This window comes from Populus trichocarpa, chromosome 6, assembly GCF_000002775.5.
Source record: "Populus trichocarpa isolate Nisqually-1 chromosome 6, P.trichocarpa_v4.1, whole genome shotgun sequence".
Taxonomy (NCBI): domain Eukaryota; kingdom Viridiplantae; phylum Streptophyta; class Magnoliopsida; order Malpighiales; family Salicaceae; genus Populus; species Populus trichocarpa.
This window is the reverse complement of record NC_037290.2, coordinates 21,783,325-21,806,775: the sequence shown is the minus strand read 5'-3', so window position 1 is coordinate 21,806,775 and position 23,451 is coordinate 21,783,325. Positions and strand designations below refer to the sequence as shown.

The 23,451-nt window shown below is 33.0% G+C and overlaps 1 protein-coding gene across 1 annotated transcript; it reads left to right on the top strand.

Moving 5' to 3' along the window:
• Positions 1-1,080: 1,080 nt before the first annotated feature.
• LOC7492246 (kinesin-like protein KIN-5C) lies at positions 1,081-9,734 on the top strand. Its single transcript, XM_024603085.2, has 23 exons — positions 1,081-1,360; positions 1,463-1,592; positions 1,949-2,107; positions 2,215-2,564; positions 2,645-2,783; positions 2,899-2,996; positions 3,072-3,228; positions 4,679-4,748; positions 4,854-4,930; positions 5,063-5,116; positions 5,219-5,299; positions 5,376-5,487; positions 5,568-5,654; positions 5,740-5,915; positions 6,061-6,222; positions 6,374-6,481; positions 6,825-6,983; positions 7,061-7,144; positions 7,219-7,424; positions 7,507-7,608; positions 7,883-7,992; positions 8,486-8,637; positions 9,227-9,734. Exons 1-23 carry the CDS (start codon positions 1,302-1,304, stop codon positions 9,428-9,430), a joined length of 3,036 nt encoding a protein of 1,011 aa, XP_024458853.1. The 5' UTR covers positions 1,081-1,301; the 3' UTR covers positions 9,431-9,734.
• The last annotated feature ends 13,717 nt before the right edge of the window (positions 9,735-23,451 follow it).

The window sequence follows — 23,451 nt, the reverse complement described above, 5'->3', positions numbered from 1 at the left end:
ATTTATATTATTGTTTGATTAAAAAATTTAATTTTAATAAACAAATTCAGTAAATACAGCTGAGTAAAAATATCTTGTAAAATTTTTTAATTTTAAAATTATGTAATTAAAATATATAATGATAAAACTGATTATTATCATAGTTTTAAAACTTAATCTAAAACAATATCTGAGTCAACTCAATTTTTTTTCTTAAGAATCAAAATAATGTTGTTTTGATTAAAAAATTTCAAAAAAAAACTCAATGGGCTTTTGACCCGTGTTTTACCACGGGTTGATTGGATCGCAGGTGGATCGAGGTTTGTGATCAAGTAAGGTTGGGTCATGAATCTTTCCTCTATTTTCTCTTAAACTCTGACCCGTTCAAATCCCAATTTAGTTAGATTGCGGGCCAACCTATCTGGCGATTTGGGTTTCATAACTAGAGTATTTTATTATTATTATTAATTGCAACGCTCGTTATAAACAAAAGTAAAAATAAATAATACTTAATTACTTTTTTAAAATATAAAATTTAATAGTAATACATATTGAGTAAACTAGGTTTTTTTATATTTTATTCTTTCTTGTCCATCATTAATCAAACAAAATATAGAAATAATCACTTTATTTTATACATCACTACTAAATATTTTTTTTCCATCTCCTATTCTGTCTTGTTTTTTTTAATTTTTATTGTCTCATTTTTGTATATTTCAGAACAATGACCCATCATTACCCTACAATATCTACAACAATTATACATTAATTATTAAAGTCTGTTTGATATTGTGATAACGATTATTTTTTAAAATATTTTTCGCTTGAAAATACATTAAAATAATATATTTTTTTATTTTTTAAATTTATTTTTGATATCAACATATCAAAATAATATGAATATATCAAATAAGATTAATTAAAAGTAAAGATAAAATATATTTTTTTCAAAAATGATGTTGAAATATAAAAACAATTGGAATCTTAAAATAATAAAAAATAACCAGCAAAAAGACATAGGGACAAAACCGTCAAAGCACAAAACCGAACAGCTACAAATTTTAATCAGGACACTAGCGTCCGATCCATTTCAAACCGTTGGATTTTCAAAGCGAGCGGGTCTTAAAATTCAAATCGCATCCGCATCCCGCTCTCCCTTCACACTCTCACACACCAAAACAAACACACACAGAGAGAAGGGAATAGAGAGAAGAGAGATCGATAAAGAGATCTCTCTGAAATACAGAGGACTGGATCTAACAGTAGAAACACGTGCGATTCTCTCTCCGTTCTCGGATTCATCAAGGAGAAGAAAGCAAAAGATGTCAGGTCGCCACGAGAAAGAGAAAGGCGTTAACGTGCAAGTGCTTCTTCGTTGCAGGTAAACTTTTTATTAGGGTTTTATGGACTCAAATTAGTCATTTATTTGAATTTGTGTTGAACGTTTTTTTTTTTTTTTTTTTTTCTGGTGGCGATTTGTTAGGCCGTTTAGCGAGGACGAATTGAGGAATAATGCACCGCAAGTGGTGACCTGCAATGATTACCAGAGAGAAGTTGCGGTTTCACAGAATATCGCAGGGAAACATATCGATAGGGTTTTCACTTTCGATAAGGTGAAATTGAAATTATTTCTGTTTATTTAGATACCTTTTAATTTAAATTTTAAACTTGGAAATTAACTCAGTGGATCCTGCATTTTTTTCGGTGGAGATTGGTGATTTTAGGGTTCGATTTTGTAAGTTTGCGGTTGTTAGTGACAGATTCACTACCTGTGTTTGTTATTGGGTTCTCTTGGTACATCTAATTTCGAAGTCATGTTTAATTGTATATTGAATTGTTATCTACTGGGGTATTTATGATGTTTTTGTGGTTTGCATAATTTATTTTTTGATATTGAATATGGTAGGTTGCTTCGATTTCCTTGTCTGTAGAAAAATATGATAATTTTGTTAATGCTGGATGAATGTAGGTTTTTGGTCCTTCAGCACAGCAAAAGGATCTTTATGAACAAGCAGTGGTGCCAATTGTGAATGAAGTTTTAGAAGGGTTCAACTGTACCATTTTTGCATACGGTCAAACTGGTACAGGCAAAACTTACACCATGGAAGGTGAATGCAAAAGATCGAAGGTATAATTTATGGAAATATTTAATGGACATGTCGGTTTGATGTTTTAGATGTTTTATTGTGTAATTTATGAGTTAATGATCTATTCGTGTGATGTAAAATGTGACAGAGTGGACCTAATGGAGAGTTGCCTTCAGAAGCCGGGGTCATACCGAGAGCAGTTCAACAAATTTTCGATACTCTTGAAGGCCAAAATGCAGAATACAGCGTGAAGGTCACTTTCTTAGAATTGTACAATGAAGAGATTACTGATTTGCTTGCTCCTGAGGAGATTTCTAGAATTTCTTTGGAGGAGAAGCAAAAGAAGCAGTTGCCTCTTATGGAGGATGGCAAAGGTGGGGTTCTTGTAAGAGGTTTAGAGGAGGAAATAGTTGCAAGTGCGACTGAGATATTCACACTTCTAGAAAGAGGATCTGCAAAGCGTCGAACAGCAGAAACTCTGTTGAACAAGCAATCGAGGTGATAATTCTTTAACTGTTTAATGCTCAGGGGGTGATTACAAAGTTCTTGTTATATAAAGAATCCATCTTTTTTCACAGTCGGTCGCATTCTCTCTTTTCTATTACAATACATATCAAGGAAGCAACACCTGAAGGTGAAGAACTAATCAAATGTGGCAAGTTGAATTTGGTGGATCTAGCTGGTTCAGAAAATATTTCTCGCTCAGGTGCTAGAGAGGTATACATTCTTATTCTGAAACCATCTGTTATATATGATTTTTTTTTCTGGGAATTGCCAAGTTAAATTTAAATTTATAAGTATCTGATGCTTTGTAATCCTTGTTGATTAATAGGGTCGTGCAAGAGAAGCTGGTGAAATCAACAAAAGTCTACTTACTTTGGGGCGAGTCATTAATGCTCTTGTGGAGCATCTTGGGCATATCCCTTACAGGTTTATCCTTCTACCCAAGCCATATCTTATGTTGATTTTCTTCTGACTTCTATTTACCTGTTTGAATTGCTCCAGGGATAGCAAGCTTACCAGGCTACTTCGTGATTCACTTGGAGGAAGAACCAAAACATGTATTATAGCAACTGTATCACCAGCTGTTCATTGCCTGGAAGAGACATTGAGTACACTGGATTATGCGCACAGGGCTAAGAATATAAGAAATAAGCCGGAGGTTAGTAGTCTTGTTTTATTTTAGTTATTTTGAATAGATTTGTTTGCTTTCCCCAAAGGTTTCTATAGCAGTAATATATGCATCTGATATGTAAAAGCTCATTATGACTTGATACAGTTTGGGTGGGGGACTGTCTTGGTGTAGTTTACTAGCTTTTGTTCTTTTCCCATTGTTGACAAATGTAATTCTCGAATGAAATCTTCTATTATGCAAGCTAATGTATACTATTGCATATCAATTAGGGCTGAGCATTTTCGGTTCGGTCCGGTTTTGGACCAAAATAAACAACCAAACCGAATTTTTTTTTTAAAGTTTTTGAACCGAAACGAACTGAAAACCGGTTCAAACCGATTAATTTCGGTTCGGTTTTTTTCCCTTCCAAACCGGTCGGTTCGGTTCGCTTTTAGCAACCCAATCCTTATCAAGAATTTGTACAAGCCAAAACAAGGGTTTGCTTTTAGCAACCCAATCCTTATCAAGAATCTGTACATCAGCCACGGCATAACCTTTCGCATGTAAAGGACTGCCTCGTTTTTTTTTGCTGTCACATGAAAGCTTCAATAGCAACTGAAGAAGCTTCCTATGAGCGAGTCATAGCTCGTTTGAGTTGAAAATTTAGTGTGTTCGAGTTCGATGAAAAATAAGAAAAAGTCGAGGAGGAGTCTGTCTGTGGTTTATTGAGTAAGTGTTTGTGTGTGTGCCTGTGGGGGGGGGGGGGGGCTGGATAAGATCCAAAGAAGGAGAGAATTGAGAGATGCAGAGAGCAAAGGCAAAGGGATGGGAGAGATGCAGAGAGCAAAAGCAAAGGGAGGGCTTGCTGGTTAAGATCCAGAGAAGGAGAGAATTGAGAGATGTAGAGCAAAGGCAAAGGGAGGGCTTGCTGGTTTTGTGTTTAGGAATGCTACTTTAGGTTTAGGGTTAAAAAACGTCCTATTTATACTTGTTTTTTTTTAAGTGTGGGCCTGGTTGAACCGGTTCGGTTCGGTTTTAGACTTTGAAAACCGAACCGAACCGAAACTTTTTTGTGATTTTCGATTCGGTTTTTCCAGTTATTTTTTTTTTGGTTTTTTCGGTTTATCGGTTTTTTTGCTCATCCCTAATATATCAATTGTTTGAGTGGGCTCTGCACCTGGGATTTTTTTTAAACTTAAATTTTACTATGAGGAATGATGCTAAGATCTCAAGTGGCATGCATTTATGTCTGATTTAGCTGTACAAACATTGCTTCTTCTATTTTTTTAATTTTTTTTTGGTGATGGAAAGGTACATGTTATATATTTTCTGCCTTGAAGACCTATCGGATTGAGTTTAGATATGGCAACTCTATGTATTTTTGCCTTTCCTATTTAATTTAGATGTGCTTATTGTAGCTTTGTATATTATTAAACATTTAAATAGTTGTTTGTAGTTTCGTTAGGGAGTTCATAAATTTTGCTGTGGCTGTTCGTAGGTCAACCAAAAGATGATGAAAACAACTCTTATCAAGGACCTTTATGGAGAAATTGAAAGACTTAAGGCAGGTGAGATGCTTTGAATCTGCAGGGGTAGTAAACAAAAAACTTTCCATTGGTAACTCATGTTGCTTTAGTTTGATGAATTTAAATAATCTTTGGCATTTTGTCTAGAGGTTTATGCTGCCCGTGAAAAAAATGGTGTTTATATGCCGAAGGAGCGATACTATCAGGAGGAAAGTGAAAGAAAGGTATCGCTTCATTCCCCATTTTTACATATTAGCTTTGATGCTGCAATTATACATATTACCTACATTAGGCCATTGAATATTTCTTTTATACTACAAGTTTTTATGCTCATGTCATGTCTTTATTGTGATCAGGCCATGGCTGATCAGATAGAACAAATGGGAGTTATGATAGAAACCCATCAGAAGGTAAGTATTTGTGGCAATTTTTCTACAGAAGTTGTGGATTTATTATTTTCGTTGGTATGAAACTGAAATTTACAAGAACAATCTATGGTATGCTACAAACAGCAATCTGAGGAGTGGCGAGATAGGTACGATGCCCAGGTTCACCAATGTTCTGATTTGAGCAGCAAACTTAGTACCGCTGAGGTGAGTTGGGTTGGTTTGTTGTTTAGAATGTTTCTTATGTTTGAATTGACTTTCTTGAAATGGGTGAAACGTGCAGAAAAATTTCAATCAAACTATCAAATTGCTCACGTGTACTGAAGAAGAATTGAAGAAGTGTCGATATGGTTTGAAAGAGAGGGATTTTATCATATCTGAGCAGAGAAAAGCAGGCATGATTGACTATTCTTCTACTGAATTTTTACTCATTTATTTTTGATGTATTAATAATGCTGATGAATTTTCAAAACAGAGAATGCTCTGGCTCATCAAGCTTGTGTTTTACGATCTGACCTGGAGAAAGCACTTCAGGACAATGCTTCTTTGTTTCAGAAGATTGGTATGTAGTCCTTGACTTGGTTTCAAACAGTCAACTTTATTGTTATGCAATTGAGAGTTGTAACTATCTACAATATGCTGTGCAGGTAGAGAAGATAAATTGAGTTCTGATAACAGATCAGTGGTTAACAATTTTAGAGGGCAGCTCTCCCAACAGATTGTTTCTCTATGTAACATGGTATCTATGTCTATATCTCAGCAAAATGAACATCTTCAGCGTGTTCAGGAACTTGGTCATTCCTTCTTAGACATGCATTATAAGGTAATTGATAGGCTATGGTTACCATTTTCTTTTTCTTACAGATTTCGCTATCTGTTGTCACAGTACTTTTGATTTAATTGATTTGATTTCATTTTCCCCAGTTTTGTTCTTATTCACCTCATACATGCTTGATATTTTGTTTCAGTCAATTGAGGAATTGAAGAAGAAATTATCGGCTTCGAGGGCCATGTATATTTCTCACATCGAGGCAGTGCAAAATGTTGTCCGTTTGCACAAGGCCAGCTCTATTGCCGGCTTAGAGGAAATTTCTTCGATGGCTTCTTCCAGCACACAGTCTATTAAAGATGTAGGTTTCAATTATTTGGGTTGGTTGTTTTACCATTTTGTCTTTCTTTAGACATACCACGAACATTTATGTATTTGTTTGATTTCTTTTTCAAATCTGTATCTATCATCCGAGACGTTTATGTATTCCTTTGATTTTCTTTTCAAATCAGTATCTAGAATCAGAGGCTGGTCCAGCGGCTTCGATATTTGATGACCTCCAGAATAGTCTTTCAACTCACCAGGGAGAAGTATCTCTTTTTGCCAGGGAAATGCGTCAGGTTTGATCCTTGATCTTATCTTGTATTTTTTTTTTAATTTTTATTTTGTTTTGGGTATCAGCTGCTAATTTCAATAAGACTTGCTATTTGCAGTTTTTTTTTATCTCAATATTATCCCTTAAACATTGAAATTCATCTGTAACTTGCTTTTATACTTTCTTTATTAGATGCTAATAACCCCATTTACTGTTTTCTAAATGTATACATGTAGTTTGCTACTTTTACCAACCCTAGTCAGATGTGTTCTCCTGGTTGATCTTTCAATTTATTCCTTTTGTTTTAAATTCCTTGTATCTTTTGCTGTTTCTTATTTTGTAATTTTGTTTTCATGTGGACTGAACAGCGATTCCTTGTCAGTAGCGAGAAAAGAAAGGAGGTTTCTGAATACATGAATGGATTTCTTGACAAGATTTTGGAACAATGCAAAAGCCTGGAAAATCATGCAGTGCAAGCTGATGCCATTCAAATGAAAAATATTACTGATTTTCAGGAAGCTTATGAGGTGAGGCATGGTAAAGAAATTAAACACATGGGTGAATATGTCCTGTTCTGCATTACCAACTGAAAGCAACTATGCAGGAGCAATCAAAAACCGATACTGAGAAGCTTGTTGCTGATATCAATAACCTGGTTTCCAACCACCTTCAGCGTCAAAAAGAGCTGGTTTGTTACATTATTTTCTCAGATATAGTTTCCTGTTTGTTGTATTGTTAAGATGCTGATGGTTAAGTCAATAGGTGGATGCAAGGCTTGTTGATCTTAGAGAAACTGCAACTGGAAACAAGGCATTCTTGGATGGACACGTTTCTTCAATGGAGTGTGTGTCAACAGATGCAAAACGAAAATGGCATGAATTTTCCATGAAGGCAGAAGACAGTGCTAAGGATGTTGCTGATTATTCTTCTGCCAAACATTGTAGGATGGAGTCGCTCTTACAGCAATGGTATGTAAAGTCTTCTGCAAGTGGTGGTTGAACTCAATATCTTTTATTCTTTTGTTGATTGGTTCCCTATTATTTTCTTTAGTGTAAGTACTGCTGGATCAGCTTTCAAGCATTGGCAGAAGACACATGACTCTGTGAACAAGATGGGAATTAGTCATGTTTCTGAATTGGTATCGCTTACAAGGTAGAAATGCCACATTCTCTTAATATTTTTGATATGTAGTTAATCTTGACATCCACTGTCTCAAAGAACCCACAAGTGCATTTTTATCTGAGAATCCACCTCCAGTTAGTATGGATCAGGGTGTCATGTTTTTGGCTCTTGTCATGGAGTGCATAGGCCAAGCTTGATTGTACCCTTCTTTCATTGTTTCATCTCATTTTCACAGTTGCCTCATTAAGTCATATCATCATTTTGTTTAAATTCATCCTTTCTTCCTTTCAACGCCTTGGTGCAGAAATGCATCGGAAAGCTTCGAGCAGCATGATGCTGAGGTTGATTCTGCGCGGGTTACAGCTGAGCAAGATGTGGCAAATAATAGTGAAGATATCCTCAAGCGCATTGACAGTAATTTATTTGTGTCTTCACTTTTCTTTTGCTTGTTTTTTCAACGATAATCACAGCCTTTCACATCATTTTAAATTTCACTGAAATACGAGATGTTTGGTAGATAAATTGTATAAGGATCACTCTTGGTGATTCATGGAGAATGTTACAATGATTTTGAATGTCTTACATTATACTTTTCAAACCTGCAACATCTCTGTTTTGTTTTTCACAATTCTCTACTCCCCATTCCTGCGGTAAATGTAGAAGCATAATTTTGGAATCATCATAAATAGTTTGGGGAACAATGATTGCGTGTTTATTGTAGTTAGTCTACAAGTTATTCTTCTTCGAAGAGAATTCTGGCTTGTTTTAGCTGGTGTTTTATCACGTGCATGTAGATTTAGGTATGCATACTAGTTGAGGATCAGTGTATGTTGACATACTTTCACATTGCACTCGTTACTTTATGATTTGGGATGTAGAATTAATGTTGACATGGATGTGTTTACAGGAGTGTCAGACAAGGAGCGAGGATCTGTATCTAAGATCTTGGATGCTGTTAAAGCCCATGCAAATGCACTGGAGACTTTCAGAGAGGATCACTCTGGCAAATCTGCAGCTATCGAAGATAGAGCACATGAAACATTTGAGCAGCGATATATGGTAAGTTGGTTTGGTTTAGCACACCTAACCTCTACTCAAGTAGGGGGGATGGGGGTGGTGTATGATTTTGCTTTGAATGTCGTTGAAATTTTGACAAATCTATGTATTAGAATTGTTTGATGTGCTGTTTTGAATTCTTAAATTGCGTACTCTAGTCTCAAAACGTGTTGAGTTGCTCTAGTGGGCCTGGTCATGGAAATATATCGGCTACCAGGTTTCAAATAACTAAATTTTAAGCTCATTTGGATGCAATATGTATTAGTCATATTATGGGCATGCCTGTTGTGTCAGTGGTATATGCTGTAGGTGGGATAGATGGATGGATGAATGAAAGGGGGGCTGCTTGTTGAGTTGCCAGACATGTAATAAACGGAGAAAATACATGAAAATGTTCTTGAAATATTTGTAGCTGAAAGTTTATGTCGAATAACAGGGTTACAGCTATCTAAAACTGGAGAGACTTATCTTGTAATAATTTACATCTTGTTTGTTAATGCTTATGTTTAACAGTCTGATGTGCAATTTGGATTATGGCCTCCTACAAAATATAATTACACTCACTTGATAATTATGTTGATCTGGCTTGCAGGATTATGAGTCTACAGGCACAACACCAGTGAGAAGTGAGCCGGATGTTCCTAGCAAGGGGACCATTGAATCACTTCGAGCAATGCCAATGGAAAATCTTCTCGAGGAATTTCGAGAAAATAATTCATACGAATCATTGGAGGAGAAAGAACTGAAACCATCTCTAATACCACGGTCACCCCTTGTTCAACTGAATCAGCAATAGCATTGGCCGTGTTTCATTTGTCTCCGCAATGACTGCCTATTTGTATCTTTATTCTGTACCATCGGCGTCCTGAGTTATTATTGAAAACTGCAAGGCTGCAGGAAAGGGTCTGGCAGAGGATTCTTGTGTCTAGGTTAATAGATCCCATCTTGGGATTTAGTAATTTGAAGCTTAACAGAATGATTGTAAATTGAGGCACAAAACTACACATTTGGGGTTCAAGATGGGTGGTTCCTTTCAGTTCTGCTCGTGTAATGTAACGAATGCCATTCTTTAATCAATTATGATTAGTAGTTTTTCCGAATCCTTCTGGTTCCCAAAGTATTTGCCAATTTTCCCTGGTGATTTTGTTGCTGCCTTACTGCACCAGCTAGATCTCTTTGCGTTGAAAAAAAAGGGGGAACATCTTAAACGAAGTACTTGGTATTTAGAGCCAAGGTGGATGCTAGTAAAAGGGAGATAAATTGGAGGATCTTGCCACCAAGTTCCTCAGAAAGTCAGAACAGCCATTCAACAGAACTCCCTCGTCTGTAATTACAAGCTTACAGCTTAGGTTCATAAACAGTTAAAACATGACATTTCTATTTATCAACCTCTCTGAAAACCTGTTTCTTCTCAGCTTCTTAGAATATTTTCAATTAAATTTCCTTTTTTTTATTCATGCTTTTTTTTTTTGGGATGAAAACTGATTTTTTATTTACAGCATTATTATTGTTATTTGAATAAGAAATTATAGCAACTAAAATAAATAATCATAAAAATTTAAATTCAATAGAAAAAAAAATGTGTTTCTTTGATAAAAAATCTCTTTTCGTTGTTTATTTATTCTTACAAAAGCATATCTTTTATAAGACTAGGCGTTGCTTGGCCTAGAAGGATAGGTCCGAACACCTTCTCTATTGGCTAGAAGTGCTTTTTTTTTTTCTTCTAATTCGGCAAATGGCGCGTCTTCGTCCACCTGGGTTGACGATGTGTCGCCCTTTATAACAAATTCCAGTCACTTTTGGTAGATGAAAAATCAGGATTCAGATAATTTGGACCGAAAAACCCAAATCTCAACTCCCTTTTCACCTAAAGCACAGTAAAAATAATAAGAAAAAAAAAATAAAATAAAATTGAATGGAAAATATCTCTGTTTTGTTTTTCACAATTTTTGTTTTCTGTATATCTCCCTTGTTCATTTGATTGGACATGTTTCTCATTTCCGTTCGCATAAGTTGTAATTGCTCTTGAATATATCTAAGAACATTACTAGAGTTCGGGTCCATGGTAGCTATGACTTTTAGATTGTGTATTAGACGATTACTACGTAAATACATGCAAAACTTAATCCTAAGATTGAGATCACAAATAACACTTGCAAGTAAAAACGCAAAATAAAATTATAGCTAATATATTTTTTTTAAAAAAATATATATATATTTTTATCTTGGAGACTAAGTAATGACAGATTAAACCAGGAAAATTCGCAAGCAAGTAATGTAAGTCCTCTAAATGCGCACAAGTAATTCAAACACAATGTTTCAGTTTTCCCACGAATTTAACCAAGCTCCACAATTAATTACGAGGATCAGATACTCAATGCCAATAAATAAGCCCAAAATTAAGATAATTAAATTTGCGAGGCGGATTATGTAACTTATTTATGGGCAAGCACAAAGAATAATATTAATGCTAAATTTGGTTAACAAGTGTAAAAGCATACTATGAACGATGATATTCAATGGGTAAAATAATTTCTTCCCAGGTGATGTAGCAGTGAAGGATGGCATGGCATATGACACAGATGCTGCCTCGGAGTGCTGGCGTGGCGCTGACGTGGTTGATGACGCAAATGTTGCCTCGGAGTGCTGACGTGACAAGTGACGTGGTAGGGTTAATTATTTTGCGAGCTTCTGTTTTCTTCTTCCCTACCTCCTGTGATCTGTTGCCGCTGCTGACGGTGATGGCGCAAGAAACGAGGTTTCGTGATTCTGCTTGTGCCTGGCGGTGCGAGAGAAGGGGCTGTGGTGTCTGTGGTATCGCTGCTGGATGGGGGCCTATTGATCCGTTGTCGCTGCTGAAGGCGAAGGCACTGTGGATGGTGGCGTTGCGGCTGGTGCTACTGCTGGAGGGTGCGAGTTAATGGTGGTTGTGGCAGATGATTTGTAACGCTGATTTGGGTTACTGAAGACAAAGACCTGCTGTGGCTGCGAAGCTGTGGGTTGTTGAAGGCAGTAAATCGATTTGTACTTGTGTCTTGGTTGTGATCGTTGGCTGTGATCGGTGTTGATGTAGAATCGTCGATCGCTCTGTGGGATTGATGTGCAGGTCTTCTCGGTGGTGGGTCTGCTGCTGTGATTGGCTGATGCGTCGCTGCTAAAAATCTCTGTCGTTGATGATGAACAATGTTTTTTTTTTTTGTAATCAAAATAATATGTTTTTTTTAGATCAAACCGGATTTAGGGTTAAGCATAAACATATGGATCGTTTAATTGTAAGAACAATTAAAAGCCATTCTCTGATATCAAATTTGATGCGGGACAATAAATAATAAAATTAAAACAAGAAAAGAAAGAAGCTTTTAGAGAAAGAAGAAAGCTAAAGAAGAGAATAAAGGAGATTAAAGATATGCAAAGTCTGCAATATTTTCATTAATTATCAAAAACAGTCTCACAAAATGACAGAGGAACATATAAATAGTAAACCCTAAAACATCTCGTTATTGGGCTCGACCCATTAAATCAAACTGTTTAACATAAATAATTCCAAATAAATAAAATAACAATGAGATAGGCTCATATGAGCTTAGTCTCCCAACCAAAGCGTGATAGGCTGGACCATCTTACATCTTCTTCGTTCATATACTCGTGTAGTTTGCGGTGTGGGTCTGATGTATCTACCAGTATGTAATTACAAGCTTACAACTTAGGTTCATAAACAGTTAAAACAGGATATTTCTATTTATTAACCTCTCTTTTCTGATTCACGAAACTGAAAACCTGTTTCTTCTCAGCTCCTTTTGCTGTAGCCATTCCAAAACAAGCACTAGCATCATTCATGACCTCATTGTTGCTTATAAGCTTGTATGCATGTATGCAAAACACCAAGATTTAGGTGGTGGTTATCTCTTTTTTGAGAAAACGGAAGAGAGAAACCCATTTTCTTGGAATGTTATGATTGGTGGGTTTGCTAAGGAAGGCACCTGTTCCTGCGGAGACTATTGGTAATCAGAGGATGTTTTCCTTTCCTTCTGTATTAAACAGAACTGTAATTATAAATTCCTGAAACTTCTGATGCAGTTCATAATAAATCCCTTGTAGGAAAATTAAATGATCGATCTTATTCTGGCATGGAAAGAGCAGACGAGAGGTCATTTTCCAAGGGTTTTCTTTAGCCTGCAGGTATAGCACTGCTCTGTTGTAAAATAGCCCCGAGTATTTGCCCTGGATTATTATTCCTGGACAGTGATCATTTTAAGCAGTTTACCCATGCTGTGAGGGGTACCATCTTTTATTTAATTTTGATGTTAATAGAATATATACTTCTAAAAATTCAAATAATTAATATTTTGGAGTTTTTTTTATAATGAAAACTGAGATTTTATTTACAGCATTGTTATTGTTATTTGAATAAGAAATTATAGCAATTAAAATAAATAATCATAAAAATTTAAATTCAATAGAAAAAAAAACGTGTTTCTTTGATCAAAACTCTCTTTTCGTTGTTTATTTATTCTTACAAAAGCCTAGAAGGATAGGTCCGAACACCTTGTCTATTGCCTAGAAGTGCTTTTTTTTGTCTTCTAATTCGGCAAATGGCGCGTCTTCGTCCACCTGAGCTATTATCTTTTTAAAAACATATAGGATGACGTGTTTTCCACCTGGGTTGACGACGTGTCGCCCTTTACAGCAAATCCCAGTCACTTTTGGTAGAAGAAAAATCAGGATTCAGATAATTTGGACCGAAAAACCCAAATCTCAAATCCCTTTCCACCTAAAGCACAGTAAAAATAATAAGAATAAAAAAAATTAAAATCAAATTGAATGAAAAATACTTTCCACGCCCAATTTGCTTTTTCATGATTAAATGACAAAAGGTCAATGCATTTTGTGGCCAGTAAGAACCTCTCTCTCTTCTCTTATATTAAAGGACTATGAATAACCATCTAGATGATGTTCAGCAGTAAAAGTTTGGGATCAAAAGATTTACTTTCTCTGTGGTCTTAGGTTCGACTCTTGTGGTTACTCATATGATGACCACTGAAAACTTACATGGTCGTTAACTTCAGGGCCCGTGGGATTAGTCGAGATGCGCGCAAGCTGGTCCGGACACCCACGTTAAACTAAAAAAAAAAAAGGACTAAGAATAGAATTTAGTATCAAAACATAAATATAAAAATACTATAAGGACTAAATGAATGTAAAAATTATAAAATTGAGGGGTCATATTGTAATTTTGAATTTGAAGAGTAAAAAAAAAGCACTGTACTTTGTCAAGATTTTCTAGAATTCCTTCGTATCGTTGCGTCAAGAAACACCTCTCTTTCTCGGGTGTTTTTTCTTTCAATCATTCTTGGCCAAGAGTTATGGCAAAATAGCATATTATGCTAAAAAAATAATATGTAAAATAGCATAATTTTAATAAAAATATAATTGATAATACTGATTTTAACAAAGACATGACCGGCAACATCAATTTTGATTAAAAAAAAAAAACCGTAAACTAAATTTTTTTTTAACCCCAAACAATATCCTAGTTCCAAACTATAAATTAACTTAAATTTCAAAAACAAACCCTACACCCTAAAGCTAATTACTAATTCTAAAAGCAAACAGCATTTTGGTTTTTCTTTGGCTATTTTTTGATTTTTTTTTAATTTTATGTGAGTTTTTATTAAATTTTATCATTCAATATTTAATTTAATTGATAGTAAACCCTAAATAAATAAAAAGATAAGAAAAACAAAAACATTTTATTATATTTAGTTAAGGTTTGTTTGTAGGGTAATTGATTGGTATTTGTTTTTAAGGTTAGTGATTGGTGATTATTATTTAGGGTTTATTTTATAGATTTAGAGTTATAGATTAAGGTCAGTATATTATTTAATGCTTGTATTTAAGGTTTGATAGGGGCTAGAATTATAGTTAATTTACGTTTGTTTGACTTTTTTTGGGTTAAAGTTGCTATTACTAATCACGTTTTATTAAATTTATTATTACTAATCATGTTTTTATTAAAACTAATATTTTTTTTTGCTCATCCTCCTTTACCAAAAACTTTTGACCAAAGTGTGCTACTTTTTTTTTTTTATATATAAAAACCCTTCTTTCTCATTGTTGTAGATTTGAAGTTAGTGTTTTTTTATGTCAATCACACGGATCTACAGAATATTATTTAAGAGTTGTGGAAGTTGTTGCTAATCGAATAGCTTTGAATCCGAAGCAGCATTCAATTTCACATGCAAATTAATATGGGACTTTTATAATATAACAGTAATATTCGGCTCTGATTATTTAATAATATTTCAATCAAATTCCCAAGAAAAAATGCCCGCTCTGTATTTTATAAAGAAGAAAGTCGCCATTATTTTTATCTCCATGTTAGCTAGTAGCTGGATTCGAGGTCCATCCAAGAGTCATCTTCGCAACAGCACGTGCTCGCTTGCGAGGTGATTCCAAACAGGAACACACTGCATGCTGTGCCTTTGGTAGAGGTAATAATGGTGCCTACAATGGATTTCAGATCTGCATCTGTGGTGCCATTGCTGGTATCTTATAACATCAATTCATCAAGCAAAGATGATGAACGCACAGTGATCTTTTCTCCGATTCTTCAAGAAGAGAGTTGAATTTAACCACTTGTTGTTGGGTTTAAGAGGCTCTAAACTAGTTAGCATTTTAGCTCACAGTCTACTAGTATACGTACATGTTCAATATCAGAAGAAAAACAAATTCTGCCGTTCAAGGAGGAAGAACACCCTAGTTGTTAGCTAAAACTAATCCCTCCTCCACCCACCCTTAATGCTTAAAATTATACTTCTGTCACTGTTCATGGTAAAACCACTGCACAAACTCATGATTTTAATTTTTCTCACAAGTACTATGGTCAACTCCTAAAATAGTCTCTGTAAGGCCTTCCAAATTCGCAAGAAATTCTGATTTTTCTCCTTAAAGAACTGGTGTGAGCTTCTCATCTGCTGACTGACTGATTCAACTATATATTGTACGTAATTGTCCACGTCCATCTCCATCCCATCTCCTCGTACGTTGTTAGCAATCCCTCCATACCCGTAAGAGATATAGTTTCCTAATGAAGTAAACCAAAATCATGCCGTATACTTCTCTGAATCAATGTTATTGCGCAATCATTTGTCTTTTATAGCTTACCAGTTATACTTGGTGGACGCCTTACGCATATAAGAAGATATAAAAAATTGCACAAAAGAATTTATCAATGACAGGGTTAGGCGATAAGCATCGACACAGTGGCAAGGCATGAATTTCTTGAAGAATTATGGGGGGCAATAGCCCTCCTCCTCTTGTATAAATGTAATCTCAGGACAGCAGCAAGGAAAAGGAATATATAAAAAAGAAGATACATATGTAGAGACAAGACAGAGATACACAGCTTATATTTGCAAATATACAATGAATGTCAACTAGCCAGCTGGCAGTTACTTCAATAGCAACAAAAAAAAAGAAAAAAGTTAATACAGTTGATGGATTAACTTCTTTTTTTTTATTTTTTTTCGTGATTCCTCTTTTCTTAACAACCCAACAAAGTGTAAGGTTATAATCTATCATCGTTTACCTCAGCCAAACGATGAGTTTAAATATATTTGAGTTTAATAAATTATCAAACTCATTATTTTCAGGCTCAGTTAAGCACATAATTTAGATTTATGTGTGTCTGGACCAGCAATTTCTAGATTCAACCAAGTATTGAGTTCTGATTTATATGAGTCTGACAACTAGATTTACAATTATAAATATTTTACTATGATGAGTCATGAATATTTTACTTTAATAGTTAGAGATATTTTATCCTAACAAAATAAAGATATTTGACTGATATATAAATTTATATTTTTTCCATAAAAAAGAGGATTTTAGAAGCTATAGAAGAAGGAACCAATGTGATCTCCGCTCATCAAATTCGATTTTTTTCTACTATGGAGGACATTTATATATCTCTTAAGGCTTTCTTTTAAAAAAATTGCTTTTCTTTTTCTTATATGATATTAAATTAATCATTAGAAAGTTTTCAAATTATATAAAAAAGATTTTTTTAGATATTAATCTATCAGCTATTTCATAAAAAAAAAAAGGGACCAAATTCCTAGTATCAAGAAATTAACAATCTTATTTTAAGCCTCTTGCCTTCAAACCCATGGGAAAGAATCGGATAATCGGTCAAAAGTATTTCGTCAATATTTAAAAATGGCCAAGTGGAGCATACTTAATATTTTTGATGAAGTCATGCTTGTTTCAGCAAGGTCGACGAAAGTTCAATGTCATATACTATTCAACTGAAACTGGGGACCTACATACATCGCCAATGGAATTTCTGCCCAAATTAATTGAAAATGGGAATAGCAGTATTGCCTGTGAGACCAGATGGCTCACCTGGTTAAATCGCGATATTTGTTTTAATATATATATATATATCTTTGACGAAATCTAACTTTAATTATCAGCCTCGCTACTCACTTAATGTCTATCTTGATTTTTTTTTATAAGCTACAGGAGTAAAAAAAATCCCCACCAGTCACTAGACCCGCACAGTGTTACAGTATACCTTTTAATTTGTTTATTTATTTATTTTTACGATAATTAAAATAGATATTTATAAAAAAGCCACGATTGAACTAAAAAAAAGAAGAGAGGATCATATAAGTAGCTTGCTTTTACAATCATGGTGACATGAATTGGAATTGGAGACCATAGACATGCAGGCTTGTGTTTCAGGCGAGATGGGGTTGGGGCTACTTTGGCGAAATATTGCAGGGAGTAAATAATAAACTAGTCACTCTAGTTTTAATCAAATTAACTAATCTCTCTAGTTTCAAAAACTAATTATTTAATCCTTATAATATTAAATCTCTCTATAACTTAATATCCCTTTGATATTAAATAGAAAAGTACCGGCTAGAAATACTATCGTTTTGCTGGGTGTTTTACCATTCTAATACAATATAGTAAAAACTTCCACAAAATAACACTGGTTGGAAAAGTACCTAGAAAACAATATAATTTGACAAAACCGTGTTTTTGAATATTGGTTTTGTGCACAACTCGCTATTGAAAAAAGTATTTGTTTAGTTAGAAATCAAAATGCATGTCTCATGTAAATTAATTAACATGTACAAAATTCAACTCAAAATTTTATGAAGTTTCAATGGACAAGAAAGAAAGGAGATAAACTTATGTGGCAAGAGAGAATTGGGGGAAAAAAGAAAATGAAAGAATGGGTTACTGGGGACACACTGCAACTCTATTTTCAACACACCTGGTACCATTAAAAAAATCTCGATGAGACAATTCTAACTACGCCTCGAAAAACCATCAAATAAGATCGTAATTAACCCTAAATTAACTCAAAACAAAATCCTTAACCAATTACAACCTTGTTTAGTGGTCTTTTAAGGTATGATTAGAATTGTCTTATCAAGATCTTTCTAATGGTACTGAGTGTGTCAAAAACAGAATCCCAGTGTGTTCCTAGTGACTCTTTCTTTCGTTGTTTTTTTTTTCTTTTCCATTTATCTCTCCTGCCACCTCAACTTATCTCCTATTTCTTTATTGGTCATTGGATTTTGAATCTCATCTCTTCACTATTGAATTTTCATAAAATTTTGGATTGATTTTTATACATGTTAATTAATTTGCATGAGACAAGGTGTGTTCTCAAGGACCTATTCTTTCTTTCCCTTCCTTTTCTTTTCAATTTCTCTTTTCTTGGCACCTTAACTTATGTTTTTTTTTTTGTTAATTATTGGATCTTGAATCTCATATTTAACAATTAGATTTTTATAAAATCTTGGGTTGATTTTTGTACATGTTCATTAATTTACATGAGATATGTATTTTGGCTTCTAACTAAACACTTACTATTGAAAATATTAGTTGCTTATAAAATTAATAGTTAAAATGGGATTATGTTTAAATTGTATTATTTTTTAAATATTTTTCAGCAATTGTTATTTTATATATATATATTTTTTTATCAAACTCTGTTATTTTTTTTTTATATAAAAAATTCCCATGTCTATTTCTTGAAAAGTACAAAAGCAGAGCATCGCACCTGTAAGTGCACCTTGGTGGGGATTGATATTTGTTTGGTTAAGGTTTCATCATGTTGGCAATCTTCTTTGTCTACCACGAATTGCTCTCCAAGTTATGGAATTGGCTCCCCACTTACGTGGAATAACTAGATCGGGTATTTGTGATTTTCTACGGGTAAAATCATTTTTTTTTTTTCAAAACAAAATTGGAAGTGTTGTTAATTTGCTTTCTAAGACCAAGAAAAACTTTAATTACAAACATAAAAGTTGATGTGAAAATTATATATTATAGTAAATATTTTAAAAATTATTAGCGCTAATCAATGAATGAGGACCACTTTGAATATAATATTTGCTAAATTGAGATTGAAGGATAAAATTATAAATAAATAAAACTTATAGAAAAAAAGCTAATAACAAAAATAAAAAATAAAAAAAAATAAGGATTGAAGTTAAAGTGTTAACAACCAAGAGGATCAAATTATAATTTTGGGAGTAGGAGAGAGACAAAGAAGAGAAAAAGGCCTACCGACGCCAAACTCATCCACAAACTGAGCCACGCGCTGCACTAACAAGAAGAGGACATGACTTTATTTCTAGTGACACAATAAAATCACATTTTTGGATGCCGAGAGGTGTTGCACGCGCCACTAGATATCGTACATGTGCGCTCATCCTTTTTTAATCCAAATACATAATTTCTGTTGAGCTGACTTTTTAATTACAAAAAAACTATTGTAAAAGGCCGAAAACGCCCTTTGACCTCAAGCTTAATTTTTTATTTTATTTTAAGAGCATTTTCATAGTTTCACAGTTAATTTTAATTTTTTATATTTATATATATACCAAAGTGCCCCTCAACGTTAATTATAATAACAAAAAAAACCATTTTGAAAATATAAAATTATCCCTTGATGTTAGGTTTAATTTTTTTTTTTGTTTCCAAAGATATTTGAGTCGTTTTACCTTGTAACTAGTTAAATGCCCCGCGCGATGCTGCGGGTCAATTATTTTTTGCATTTCAAAAAAAATCAAAATCTAAAAGTGTTAGGTTTTTTTGCAAAGTTATACCCAAGAGTCTTAAGTTTGGTTGAAACGCTTGACTCAAAAGTAATATTTATAATATTAATAATAACATTAAACTTGGGTTAACCCTTAGCATAAAAGTGTCTGGACTGCAATACCAGACCCAATAGCATTGGACGTGGGTTTGACTGCAAGGTCGTGTCATAAAAGTGTGATAATTAAATAGATTAGTTAAAAAGAAAAAAAACAAAGAAAAAAAACCAACAGGAAGAAAAAAACTAATGAAAAAAAGAAAAAAAATATGAATTAACTAGGTTAACCTTTCAAATCAGGTTAACCCGTCATACCTTGAATTCGCATCGTGAAAGTTTGATAATGAAAAAGAAAAAAACAAAATAATGGGTTAACCCAGAATTAACTGGGCTAACTTGTCAAACCAGGTTAGCCTGTCAAATCCGGAATCCGTGTCATGAAAGTTTGATAACTAAATAGAAAAAAATTTAACATTAACAATTTAAATTAAACAAAAAAAATTAATTAAAAAGAAAAAAAACAAAAGACATCATCCTTTTCACTGTGGATTGCACTGTGCAGTCCATAGTCAAAGACATAAAAACAACAAAAAAACAAAAAGAAAAACTAAAGGCATCAGTCGAGAACTACTTAGAAAAAAATTTAATATTAATAAACTAAATTAATTAATTAAAATTAATTAAAAAGAAAAAATAAAAGAAAAAAAAACCTCTAAGAAGAAAAAAAACTAAATAGAAAGAAATTTAACATTAACAAACTAAACTAAACGAAAAAAAATTAAAAAGAAAAAAAAGCAAAAAAAAATTACAGGTTAACTCGTCAAATTAGGTTAACCCGTTAAACCCGGGATTCGTGTCATGAATGTCTGGTAACTAAATAAAAAAAAGTGAAAATTAACAAACTGAACCAAAGAAAAAAAATTAATTAAAAAGGAAAAAAATCCGGGTTAACTCGTCAAACCATGTTAACTCGTTAAACCTAGGATCTGTGTCATGAAAGTCTGATAACTAAATAAAAAAAATTTAACATTAACAAACTAAATTAAACAAAAACAATTTATGAAAATAAAAAAACAAAAAAAAATGACGGTCAACCCATAATTAACTGGGTTCACCTGTGAAACCAGGTTATCCCGTTAAATCCGGAAAACGTGTCATGAAAGTCTGATAACTAAATTAAAAAAATTTAATATTAATAAACTAAATTAAATTAAACAAAAAATTTTGTTAAAAGAAAAAAACAAAGAAAGAAGCAAAAAAAATAATCCCGAAAGGCATAAAAAAAACCTAAAAAAAATGAGACAACTTAAAAAAAAAACCTAAAGCATCAGTGTTTTACTGTGGACTGCACTGTGCAGTCCACAATAAAACACTAATTCCTTTTAGTATATGTTACAATTAATTAAAAAGAAAAAAAGCAAAAAAAAATTTCAAGTTAACTCGTCAAACCCGGGATCCGTGTCATGAAAATCTGATAACTAAATAAAAAAATTAACATTAACAAAAAAAATTAAACAAAAAAAATTCATTAAAAGAAAAAAACACAAAAAAAAAGCAAAAAAAAAACCCATAAAGGCTAAAAAACGAAAAAAAACAAAAAAACAAAAAAAAAAAACAAAAAAAAAACAAAGAAAAAACAAAAAAACAAAAAAAACAAAAAAAAAGAAGAAGAAGACAGCTCAACGTTTCACTGTGGATTTGCACAGTGAAACACTGACCAGTTTTAGTTTATTTTCAATTAACAAACTAAACTAAATGAAAAAAATTAATTAAAAAGAAAAAAAAATTTCGGGTTAACTCGCCAAACCAGGTTAACCCGTTAAACCCGGGATCCGTGTCATGAAAGTTTGATAACTAAATAAAAAAATTAACATTAACAAACTAAATTAAATAAAAAAAAATTATTAAAAGAAAAAAACAAAAAAAAAATTGAAGGCCCGTGAAACCAGGTTAACCCGTGAAACCTGAAATATGTGTCATGAAAGTCTAATAACTAAATAGAAAGAAATTTAATATTAACAAACTAAAGTAAATGAAAAAAATTAATTAAAAAGAAAAAAAAGCAAAAAAAAATAATTTATGGGTTAACTCGTCAAACCATGTTAACCTGTTAAACCCGGGATCCGTGTCATGAAAGTCTGATAACTGAATAAAAAAATTTAACATTAACAAAATAAAAAAATTATTAAAAGAAAAAAAACAAAAAAAAAAGCAAAAACAAAAACCCTAAAAGTGTAAAAAAAATGAAAAAAAAAAAAACCAGCTCATCTTTTTCTAAATAGAAAGAAATTTAACATTAACAAACTAAAGTAAACGAAAAAAATTAATTAAAAAAAAAAAATTCTAGGTTAACTCGTCAAATCATGTTAACCTATTAAACCCGGGATCCGTGTCATGAAAGTCTGATAACTGAATAAAAAAAATTTAACATTAACAAAAAAAAATTATTAAAAGAAAAAAAACAAAAAAAAAGAAAAAAAAACCCTAAAAGTGTAAAAAAAAACGAAAAAAAAAAACAGCTCATCTTTCATCGTGAACTGCACTGTGCAGTCCACAGTAAAAGACTGAACCCTTTTAGTTATATCTTAATTAAGATAAGGAAATTTGGCTAGTGACAAATAAGCTATGGAAAAGACCTCGATGCTTTTGTAAACATGTTTTAAGTTTATTAGTTGGAGAAACAAAAACACCATTATACTCTTCCAGTGGTAAACGATGACAATAAATCCGAAGGTATAATACTTTTCAAAGGTGTTTGAGTTATTTTAGTCTCATTCTCATCATTCTTACCATTAGGGTTTGAAAATTATTCAACTGCCAATATCTGCACTCTCAGCCGGCCACCAGCCATGAACAACAATAGCAGATCTTTGGTGATTTGTTTCCCAACACTTTTTTTTTTTTTAAAAAAGTTACTCTACTCTATTTGATAATTTCACGTAAAATCTCCATAATTTAGCAGCTTTTGCAGGTTTTTTCATCATTTTTTAGAGGATCTGTGATCTCCATAAAAGTTCCTATAAAATGAACTTGGTAATTTCAAATCCCACATATCTCTATATTTTAGCAACCTACCAATGACTTTTATTTATTTATCTGAAATCCTTCCGGGTCATGATTGAGTTTGTTCAAGTCGGTCGAGTTGACCGGGTCTAGACTAAAATCTTAGAAGGTTCAATCATAAGCCTAACTTGATTTAGACCATGGTTCCATAGTTTTCTAGGTCAAAGTTTTTTAGGGAGGACGGAGTTTGACAGCTATAACTCAAGTAATCTTGAGAAGGGATGATCTGTTATTTAATCACTCTCCATCTTTTTTTTTTTTTAGTTTACTCTTAAGGAAAAATATACAACGTATATCTTAATTCAGATTTTATAACGTGATTTCTCGTTTTTCAAGTAAAATAATCAGTAAAAGAACTACATAATTAATGAGAAATCTGCACTAAAATACCTGGTTTGTTTAAAAAATCCACTAATTTCCTTATCCCCAAAACCACGATAATGCAAATTTTAATATAGTATACATGTGAGAAAATTATATATATGGCTTCAAATGATTAGAGAAGGTATATACATGGCAATCGATCATTAGTTTCTGTGTTGCTTAATTTTTATCCTAAATTATTTTTCTAGATTTTTCTCTATTCCTAAATTATTTATGCACAAAGTTTCCGTTCTAGGGTTTTTTTTTTTTTT